We start from the raw sequence: 11,678 nt of genomic DNA, 5'->3' as shown, positions 1-11,678 counted from the left end.
GCAATGCTTTAATTGACTATAGTGTGAAGTATAGGTTGCCAATCAGAGGACAGGCATTAAGAAGGGTATAACGTAAGACAGTTGCTTACCAAAGTAGGCGGAAAAGTGTATATATGTTTTAGTTACAGAAAAGGTAAGATAACGAGTGGTGAAATAATATTAATGACAAGGCAATATAGTGTACAAAAGAGTAAAAAGCTGATAAAGAATAGACAAGAAGGAACTCACACTAAATTCGTACTGATGTTCTTTTGTCTTATCCTAATCGGTTGATGGGTAACAGGTTCTATAGATGTACGACTACTGGTAGTAGGCAGTCGATTGTGCATTTCTTTTGACTTTTTAGGGTATTTGTAAGCGTCGTTTAGCGACCGAGTATTAATAGGTCCTGTGAGTTGCCTGTCTAATTTAATTTGAAAAAAATTAGGGAGAGGAAAGTATCTAATACAACTACAAAGTAGGGAAATAAGGCAATTTAGTCTATATATGTAGAGATCCTATGATGTCTGTGTGGGACGCGAATGGGTTCGTTTGAGCTGGTGAGGGCTTGATCAATAAGTCTTGCAAACGTATGTAATTTATCCGCCACGCGTATTTCAGAAGTAAGACTGTTCCATATTAATGATTACTTGATAAGGAAGAAGTTTTCTTGAGTTTTTGATCTGTATTATTCAATTTTGACTGTGGATACTTTGTCTCGAAGGTTGTATCCATGTGAGTCTTGGTAGAGAACTATATTACATGTGGAATAAGTAAGGTTTTTAAGGAGTTTGAAATAGAGAATCAAGTTAGACCTAAGCCTTCTTTTCCAGAGGGGTTCTAGTCCTAAGATATGGCATCTGGATGTGTGGTCAATGAGTTGGTCGTTCTTAAGTATTTTGCGAGTGAAGTCTCGCTGTATTCCTTCCACATTAAGTAAATCGGATAAGTGTATGTTGGAAAATAAGAACGAGCAGTATTCGACGATGAGTCTTACGCAGACTTTATAAAGAATAATTCTATTTTCGTTTTGAAAGAAATTACGAAGAGTTAAGCCTAGCAATCTCCGCATTTCAGATGCTTCAGTTGAGATATGTTCTAGGAAGTTAAGACTGTCAGAGTAATGTACCCCTAGATCAGTTCCTGGTGTCAGTCTGGGCAGTGGGTTTTTGTTACGTGCTATTTATATTTTAAGAGACGTATCTCCAATACATTGCCAACCGCATTTCTCTGTGTTGAGCTCTAACACCCAGCGTTTGCACCAGTTGTATACCTTGTTGAGTTCGTGTTGGATTGTTTGCATAGTACTACGTACATCGCCAATACCAGTTTTACAGATGACTTTTAAGTCATCAGCGTAGAGGTAGGCCTTACCTGTGGTAAAGCGCTTGCATATATTGTTGATATAGATAATAAAGAGCAATGGATCCAAGACACTACCCAACACAACACCACTGGTTATTGGTCGAGGTGTAGATGTTGTAGAGTTAATCTTGGTTATTTGGTATCTGTTTGTGAGGAAAGACTTAATCCATTGCAATAAGGGGGTTTATAATTCCAACTGACTGGGATCTGTTGATTAGAAGATTATGAGGCACTTTATCAGAGGCTTTCTTTATATCAAAATATAGTATAATCACTAGCTTCTTCTGGCCACAGATACGAGTAACCTCGTTAAAGAAGTCTATCAGACATGTACTGCAGGAACTTGTTCTAATGAAGCCATGTTGTGATGGGTCTATTAGATCCTCCTTAAGTAGGTGATCAGATAGTCGACTTTATATCACTTTTTCCATTATGCGTGATATAACTGGAGTGATATTTATAGGTCTGTAGTTTTCGACCAGGTTTCTCGGTCCTGATTTGTGTTTGGGAAGAACATACGCTACCTTCCAGACTTCAGGATATGTACCCGCCTCTAAAGATAGTGTGTATATTTTGAGCAACAACGTATGTATATCCGGTCCTGACATTTTATAGAGGATTGATGGGATGTCATCGGCACCAGAACTCGCATTCGGCTTAAGGGTTTTGATGGCGGTGTGTATACTCCTAATATCAAAGTTTATGGTGCTAGGATAATTTTTGCTGATGCACTTTATGTTAATGTCTGGGGCATTAGATGTATCCCCGTTTTGGGAAAACCATTCACTTAGCAGTTCGCATATGACGATTTGGTCATAATACGTCACGCCATCGTGCAGTAAAGAGTGAATGTTGTGATCTTCGTTCTTTCTTATGCGTTTTGCAAGGAGCCGACATAGGTTTTGAACTTTAGATGCGGCATTGAGCGCAGTACGTTCTTCTACCTGTTTATGTTTGTTGGGATGACTTTGCATTCCCCCAAGTACATAGTATACCTGGTGCAGGGCACTAAAGTCTTTTCATATAAAGTATGTCGTTCTTAGTTTTTGCAGGTTAGACTTACTCCAGGTGTTTGTAAGGCCTCATATGGAACAAGTCATTCAAAAGTGATGATAATACACTCTAAAAGGTCTAATCATTAGGTAACAGAATAGCGAGAGGTCTTTCGGACTCATTTTATGGAAATAGACTTACGTGCCTAAATCCATAACTGCTATCCTACCACAAATCGCGGGAAAATATAATACTGGTGAACATGTTACTGATACATAGTGCATAGCATCGCTGTTACTCTGAAAACCCCCATAATTAAATATCATGGGGCTAGCCAAACCAGGAGTCAGGAATGTAGAGTTCGAAAATATATTTAGAAAGTGTTCGATGAGTCGAGAAGTTTGTAATCTAATTCGTAAAAGATATACAGTACGGCATACCCAAACGTGATCTGATGTAGGTTTTTAACTGGGAGCTTTCAGCTACAAGTGTTTCCAGAAAGATAAATGAGATCGGCATTAATAGGGACGGCTTGGAAAACTATTTATTTCAGCTATTTATTTTCCACCACACTAAATTACTATTTACTGAACGATGACTTTGATGTAGTTGTGTTTTATCTACCATCACAAAAAACTGATCGTCCGAGTTCTCTTCAGAGGTTCCAAAGGCCGCAATCGAATCATTTATGTCCAGAATTACGTTTCGTCTATCGAGCGGCGATCGGCTAGGATTGTCCATTTAAAGAGGAAGTATCAGTATCTTCCAAAGATCCAATTAAAGCGTAATCAAATTCTGACAGTGTTTGAACTGGCAGAAATTCACACTGGTCGCCTGATCTTTAATCCTTGTTAGTGAAAACTGTAGTGACCTGTTTTTTTCGAACGGGAAGTTTAGTCCTAACGTGATTTACATTTCCCAAACTTTTGCTGTGTTCTTACGCAACAAAAGTACCATTTTCGACCTAAAGAATCTATTCCGAGCTATACGTTCGGTAGATTACTTCTTTTTTTGTGTTTCACTCAACTTAATAGTTAACTGTGGTTTTGCCTCAGCTCACTATCGGTTTTTTTATAGTTTTCACGTGAAGACTAGCTTTAGCTTATCGTTAACTGTTTTTATACATTTTTGCCTGTGTGTTTTTTTTAACGGTCCTAAATTTACTGCTTGTATTTTTAAGACAGTCTAAATCTTTAGCCATGAAAAATTCATGCAGAAGACCTGGTTGCCGTTTCGCTGTTACATCTGGCATGCAGTGTGACAACTGCAAAGGTTGGTTCCATGAAGCACGTACAGATCTAACAGCAGCAGCCTATAGCAGACTCAGCAAGTCTGATCGTAGGTGGGTATGTGTTACCTGCAACACTGATACCGTAGTTATGTTGGGTACCATCATTACTTTACTAACAGGTCTGAGAGATAAGTTGTCTAAGAATTTGGTAAATGACAGTATCATGACGGGTAACAAAACTGGAACGCATAGGGAAAACAAGGAAAAGGATATTGACAGGTCGGCTTTCGACGGTGCGGGTAAAAGCACGAGTGATGACGTGCTGAAACTCAGCACCATCTTAACATCGACTGTCATCGACTCCCTCAGTAAACTTGGGTCCCCCAGGAAAGAGTCCTTGAATGAGACAGTGGTTCCCAAAAACCCTGTGGGTGGTTGGACTCACGTTAACAGGAGTAAAAAGGCCCAAGCGTCCCCGCCGAAACTGAACACCCCAAGTACCGTGCGGAAATCAATCGATGCTTTGGCCGCACAGTCTACTCCCAAGACTGTCCGCCCGGTCATCACTGAGCCCAGGAATCGAAAACGTGTCTCGACATCCAAACAACAAGATACCAAACCTAGACGCCCTGGAAAACCTGGGAAATCAATTACGGTTCGTGACGACTCTGTCATAATCATGGACCTTATTGACAACCCCGACCTTCCTCCCAGTGTGCAGGACAAAAATGATAGGATGCTCTGGGAAGAATTGAATAAGAGGATTGAAATTCCCAGAATAGAGCCTTTGACCGTCACACGGCTCACTCGGGGGAAGGACTCTAACCACCTAAACTGCCCGAGGCTGCTTTGTGTTACACTTAAGAATGCCTCCGACGTAGAGGACGTCCTGCTAGCCAGTCACTTACTAAAATCCGATGGGAACGTGAGAATACTGCCTGACATACCGTAGTCTGAACGAAATCTCATCCGGAACATTCCTAAGGAATCTCGCGAGGCGTTTATCCGTGGAAGAAATATCATTGTGCAAGGTGTACCGGAAAATATGGACCCAACTCAAGCAAACTCTGATATTCGGGAATGGAAATTCATTAAGCATTCCTTAAACCTCAAGAACATATTGACCCAACAGGTAATGCGACTAGCCAAGAGAGACGGAGACTCTAGGCCCCGCCTATTGAAGATAACCTTCCCCTCCTCCCACATGGCGGCTGCAACTCTGGAAGCATTTCGTGCCAATAGACGTCGGTTGCCAACTGGCATCCATATGCATCCAGATAGGCCCCACGACAGCAGGATCAAGCACAAACGAAAGCTAGAGCTGACAATTACACTCGTGGACTGTCTTGATCATAAAAAAACGTGTAAAGGACAGGGAATACCAACTCGGTAAACATTGTATAGATAGGCTACCTGCCCACTCACGTAAGGCTCATATAAACAAACAGGAAGAAGCTCACGCGTTCCAAATTGAAAGCATAAACTGCCTATACACGAACGCCGCGAGCTTGCCAAACAAAATGGATGAGCTACGTGAACTTAGCAACGCTAATGATTCCCATCTGATAGGAATATCCGAAACTTGGATAACGTCTCAGTTTACGGACCAGGAGCTAGCAATAACTGGAATGTCTTTATTTCGCAACGACAGAAAAACAGGAATGGGGGGTGGGGTAGCACTATACATACGGTCATGCCTGGAGGCGCACCAACTTCACAACCAAGAGTTTCTCAATCTTGATGAGTCAGTTTGGTGCTCAGTAAGATTGTCTACCACCTCGAGGTGTCTAGTTGGGGTCATCTACAGGAAGCCCACTGCCGACATCGAGTACGACAAACGTCTGCTGGAAGGATTAACTCGCTCTACGCGTCTCGGATTCTCTCAAATCCTGATTCTAGGGGACTTCAATCTTCCTAGAATCAACTTCGTGGAACATACCTACATTGGAGGTGACAACTCTACTGAAGCTCTGTTCTTCAACCTCATCGGTGACCTGGGATTATTCGAAAATGTGAAGTCGGCAACTCGTTGGAGAAACAATCAGACGCCGTCGCGCTTAGACTGGGTATTCACAAACGAAGAATTCCTAGTTGACGACCTCTCAATCCTGGCTCCCCTGGGGAAAAGTGATCACGCCGTCTTATCATTCAGCTTTGTCAGTAAAACGGAGCTAAGATATCCCACTAGCAACAGGCTCTGGAATTTCAAACGGTTGAATGTGTTAGCTTTACAGGACTATCTACAACAGGTGGATTGGGATGTCCACCCTCAAATTGAAGTGGATGCTCATTGGAATTTCTTACTGCACACGATCTTATGTGCTACTGAGCATTCAGTTCCTCAAATGGTCCCACAAAGCTACAAACAACCTCCAATCATCAAGAACCGCACTCGTCGTTTGCCAAGCCGCAAAAGGCACTGTTGGGCCGAATATAAACGAACCGACAATAACGACGCATACAGGCAATATAAACGCATAAGGAACATATGTTCAAAGGCAATAAGAGAAGACAGGCTTCAGTTCCAGACCAAGCTTATCGATAAATTCGTCTCCAATCCGAAAAGCCTATTCAGTTACACAGCTTCTCTTCGACAAGGCAAAACTGGAGTTTCCCAACTGCTAGGTCCTAATGGCACTACCAATAACGACGATGATGCCGCTAACCTTTTGGCTGAACAATACTCCCAGACATTCCAGCTGATCCACATAAACTATACTGACGAAAGCTTCACCTGCACCTGCACAGGACTTTCCGAAGTAGACCTGAGTGCTGACTTGGTGTTCCGTAAACTGCAACACCTAAGAAAGGACACTTCTCCCGGTCCGGATATGGTTCATTCTGCTGTATTGAGGAAAGTAGCTTCAATCCTGGCGACACCACTTAGCGTGATGTTTGCACACTCGCTAAGCAGAGGCAAACTACCGGAAATCTGGAAGCTGGCTCACATCACACCAATTTTCAAAGGAGGTCGACGCAGTGAACCCTCAAGCTACCGACCAGTGGCCCTTCTCTCCATACCTTCCAAAATTATGGAATCCCTAATATACGACGGTATACTAGAATACTTATCATCCTCAAAGTTCTTCTCACCTCAACAGCATGGTTTCAGAAAAGGTCATTCTTGTATGACCAACCTGCTGACTGCGGTGGATAGATGGACAACCATCCTTGATCGCAAGGGGAAGGTTGACGTCATCTACCTGGATTTCTCAAAAGCTTTTGATAGGGTCAACCACGTATGCCTTATCAAGAAGCTTAGACGATTAGGTATAAAACCCACTTTGATTGACTGGCTCACTTCATATCTAGAAAACTGACACTTTAAGGTCAGGGTTAACTTCACTCTCTCTCAGGCTATGGAATGTCCTAGTGGGGTCCCTCAGGGCTCAATGCTAGAACCTCTTCTCTTCTTGATTTACATTAACGATCTTCCTCAACAAGTTTCATCTGACTTATTGCTTTTTGCCGACGATATGAAACTTTGGAGAGAGATACGTAATCATAATGATATACTAGTTCTTCAGGAGGATCTGACCCGACTTCAAAGTTGGGCAGACGACAACGGACTTACCTTCAACACTTCAAAGTGCAAAGTAGTCCATCTGAGACATGTTGCAAACTATAGTTATAACTTGGGTAACTCCTCTCTAGAAGTTTCCCAAGTCGAAAAAGATTTAGGAGTGTTGGTACCCTATGACCTGAAATCGTATGCGAACTGTGACAAAAACGCCTTTCAAGCAAACCTTGCACTGGTAACATTGAAGCGCATTTTTGGCCAGTTTGACGGTAGAACCTTCCACATAATCTTTAATAGTTTTATTCGTCCCCATTTAGAGTACGGAAACATAGTATTTCCTCCCTCCCTCCAAAAGGATAAGGACACTCTGGAACGTATCCAACGTCGAGCCACGAAATCAGTTCGGGGACTCAAATTCAAATCTTACGAAGGGCGCCTCCAATCACTTGACCTTTACCCGTTAGAGTACAGGCGTCTTAGAGGTGACCTTCTTATGACTTACAGTATCCTTAATACTTCTGGTCATCCCCCTAAACATCTTCTTAAGCCTAGTCACAATACTAACCTAAGAGGTAACACCCAGAAACTGGAGACCCAACATAGCAGAACAGACTGCAGACACACTTTCTACTCCGTAAGAGTGGTCAAGTGCTGGAATTCGCTGCCGACTTAGCTAGTCCAAGCGACTTCCCAGGAGTCCTTTAAGAGGAAACTTGACTTATTCTTAAGGACTAAGGATAACTTATTATGATTTACCAAATTTCTTTTCCTTTGTTATCGTTCATATACCTAGGTTTTTGCCTGGAGGTATTGGTGATCCACTGCTACTAGACACGGAAGCCCGTTAAGCGAAAGCTTCTTCTATTCCGTCCTCAACTATTTGAACAAGGAAATTGGATATTGGGTAAACTTAGCGGTAGTTCCGAAAACAGTTGTTCTAATTTCTTTACCCTGTTGTCTCGCACCTTGGTAGATTGTTTTAAGTAAATACATATTAACTGTTTTCTCATTCGTCGCCACACTTCTCTCCTTCAGATACCCGCTACAAAACGTATCACCAGTTTTGACGTGAATCAATCGAACACTGCACGTTACGTATATTTGAACTGATGCCTAAGTTTATATCTGAAGTAGATGTGGAAGCTAGAAAAAAGATACAGGAGGCTGAGGGTATAGTTGAAGCCCCTTATGATGCCAGATCTCTTTATGAAAGATTGCAGGTGGGTCTTTTTTAGCAGTCATATACTTTTGATAGGCTAACTTTTCTCTGGAGCAGCTGCATCTTCATCTTTCTAAAATTCATTCCGTTCTCTTTACTGTCAGTATTTTGTGGTTTGCAGACTTTTCTCATGAAAAAACACTAGGTTTGTGTATCAAGTCTTACTACTATAGACTAGAGGTTATCTTTTGCCCAGATGTTGATGACATTCGACAATTAGTATAGCTTCACCAATGTATTTCTGGGTTTGTTCTGTGCCTAATCTTTATAGAAGGTGTTTGCTTATTTGTCCGACCAGTTGTTTCCGTTTGCGTACTAAACTCTATCACATATAGTATACTGTAGCTTTTCTGTACATGTTTTTAAGCTTGCAGGTTCGAAGGTGCTCGTCCGTCAAAGCCATTTCCTCGACTAGTTAGATGACAATGGCTACCTACCTAAATCTTATTTCGTGATTTTAAAGCAAATTTGCACATTACTTCTAAATTATCCGCTAACACTCATGTAGTAAGTTCGAACGCGATTAGTTCCAACTCAATGCTTTTTTGGTATGAAAGTCGATTAGTTGTTGAGTTCTAAATTAATTGGCGTTCCTTCAGTTCGGGTCTGTCTAGTTTTTGGAAGCACCTCCATTTGGAAAGACTTGCTTCCATCACATAAGAAACGTTTAGCAGCTTGAAGCTTGCCAAAACATTGTGAATGTAAAATGGTAGTATTTTGCCTCACATTAGTCATTAATTCAACTTTAGTCAAAATAAAATGACTAGACCAGACACCCTACCCTATGTAAACATCAAACAACTGAAAACTAACTCAGTCCTAACCCTTTTTTTATTTATCTACGCTATTTATCATATGATCTCCAACTTTTGATAATACCAGCTACATTAGCAGTTGGACTTAGTGAATCCATATTGCGTTAGAAACTAACATTCACAATCGATGCTTTCCAATTTCGGCGTATTCGATGGGTAGTTGTTCTGCAATAAAGAAATACCTCATGAGTCTACTCTACCTAATTCAGTAGGTCATGTGTGTACCACATATGAAGTATCAGATTTTCTAAACTGCATAGAACGTATATAATTTATTCAAATTTTGTGGTACACCACAATTTATATAATCACGCTTTGCTATCAAATGTTTTACTACGTTTTTAAAATAATTGTAGGCTGAGAAAGATAGAAAACAGGAAGAGTATGAAGCCACTAATGCTCTAAAAAATCGAATCCATCGTTTGGATGAAGATGAAGTTGAATACCTCCAGACACTTGCTACCAAACAGTACAAAGCTGATATGGAGAAAGAGAAAGAAGTAGCTGAGTTAGTTAGAGAGGCAACTATATCCTTTTTCTCTGTTTAAGTTCTTTGTTTTTTGGATTTTTCCCCTATTTCCTTAACTCATAGTATACGTTCAGGCAAACCGATCGGGCCATATCCCCACCACAAGCGTCACAATCGACCCCACTTCAAAACCATTTTATAATAAAGGAGGGTCAAGCCAACGTGCTCTTCTTGCTAATGCTGTTAAACGCAATTCGTAAGCGTATTATCATCATTTAATACCTTTAACTGTAGTGGTAGCTTGGATATGTCAGGTCCACAATCGAAGCGGTCAAATATAAGAACACCCTGTAAGTCTTCCAATGTTTTTAGAGAGCAGTTGATTCCAATTTAATTATCCTACGTATACATATAAATGTTTTAGAAATTCATATTAAGATCTGTGCCGCAACCAAATGTTTATAATCCTAACGTTATTTCACCATGGTTGAGCGCAAATAAGATATTTTATTTATTTATCTAAACATAAATATTGGTACAAAGGGGAACGAGATATATATGCAAGTAAGTTACGCTCAACGTAGGACCTGACATACATGTCCGTTGTATCAAGTCATCACATTACATGAGCACAGGGAGATATCAGTGTAGTACAGGTTCTAACAGTAGTAGTAAAAAAGATCAGTCATGAAATATATAATTCTAGAAAATATGTATTCGTCCAATACGAAAATGATGATCAAGAAACTCAGGATCTAAGAGGTGATTGTATGCACCTGCGCTATTGCAGACGACGATGAGTCATGCCACTTAAAGTTTCTTACCATTGACTGCATTAATCGCGCCGACTCGACCAAGTAATATGTACCTACCTACACGGCACAATCCAACATCCAGTTACTTCACGTATTTATAACAGGTTTTGGCTTTATCTCCCGTAACTCTTTCAACTTATCTCCGCCAGGAAACATCACGTGTCGAGGTAGGCGGCGGTTGAACATACGTATCACATGTTCCAACCACCTTAGCTGATGAAGATTTAATACCTCACTGTTATGGTTTTCTCTACGACCCAGCCGCTCTTATTGCTTAGTACTCTTGGACACTACTTCACTCGAAAAGTCCCCTAATCAAAACACGGTTGAACAGGAACGTAACTATATTCCAAATAACAAATTTGGATGGAAGGAGGAACCACAATAAGAAAAACTTTAATTCATTAATAATTTTTAGACAACAAGATTCTAGAGTCTTCTCCATATATCCGCAAGCGCTGATTGGTTAAAAAATAACCAATTAGCGTGTCCTCTAACACTCACCAACCGATTTTTCATGCTTACCTGGTAGTCTACTCCGAGAATCTATTCATTCAGTAGCTGCTACCTAAATCCACTGATGTTTTTTCCTTTTGGTTTAAGTCCTTGGTAAGTAGCGCTTCTGTTTTCACAACTATAAGGATGTCACGTCAACCTACATTGGGGTAGACATCTCTCTAATGGTTTACCAACTGCTTCTCTAGTTGTTCCTGAAACATACTCCTAACTTTTTCATCGTAAGGCTGAGTCTAATATGACACAAACAAATGTGTCCTCGCATTGAAGCATGTCCAGTGAAGATTGAGTGTATATATCGACAAAAACATCGGAATCAAATTAATTATTTCGCCTAAATCATTTTCCAAGTGCAAGTGTGGATACTCCGAGAGAGGTTTTACATCATTCTGATGTTCCATTAAAACCTGTTGTCCAGAAGTTTATTTTTCGTACATTCATATCCAGCTTCTAGTGAAATGTGTCCTGGGCAACATGAAAATACGGTAAAGACAAAAACAGATGACCCAGTTGTCTCTAAATTGCTTAATGGTTCTGTCATGCGACCTGTCGCTGTGCTGCCTGGATTAAGCGAATATTCAACTTCAGATTCTGACCAGTCAACAGATTCGGATGATGACGAATCAACTGATGTTGAAGATGCTGTTTGTACATTACAGCAAATAGCCTGTACAAGAATACGATATGCTAAAGCTGATGGTGCCGTGGATAATGACTAATATTTGTCCAATGCATGTTTTCTGATGTACAGTATAA

The 11,678-nt window shown here is 40.7% G+C and overlaps 1 protein-coding gene across 3 annotated transcripts; it reads left to right on the top strand.

Moving 5' to 3' along the window:
- Positions 1 to 8,197: 8,197 nt before the first annotated feature.
- Smp_141820.1 (hypothetical protein) lies at positions 8,198 to 11,641 on the top strand (the record flags this gene model as incomplete). 3 transcript variants are annotated; one of them, XM_018792152.1, is made up of 5 exons in its annotated part: positions 8,198 to 8,308; positions 9,479 to 9,649; positions 9,720 to 9,847; positions 9,892 to 9,941; positions 11,370 to 11,641. In XM_018792152.1, the coding sequence occupies 5 exons, from the start codon at positions 8,198 to 8,200 to the stop codon at positions 11,639 to 11,641; spliced, it is 732 nt and encodes a 243-aa protein (XP_018644226.1). The 3 variants fall into 3 exon arrangements, with proteins under 3 accessions (XP_018644226.1, XP_018644224.1, XP_018644225.1); XM_018792155.1 differs by having other exon boundaries at positions 9,886 to 9,941; XM_018792156.1 differs by having other exon boundaries at positions 9,479 to 9,664; positions 9,726 to 9,847; positions 9,886 to 9,941.
- Between the last annotated feature and the right edge of the window lie 37 nt (positions 11,642 to 11,678).

This window comes from Schistosoma mansoni, assembly GCF_000237925.1.
Source record: "Schistosoma mansoni, WGS project CABG00000000 data, supercontig 0638, strain Puerto Rico, whole genome shotgun sequence".
In the NCBI taxonomy this organism is placed as follows: domain Eukaryota; kingdom Metazoa; phylum Platyhelminthes; class Trematoda; order Strigeidida; family Schistosomatidae; genus Schistosoma; species Schistosoma mansoni.
This window is presented reverse-complemented; position numbering and strand designations above follow the sequence as displayed.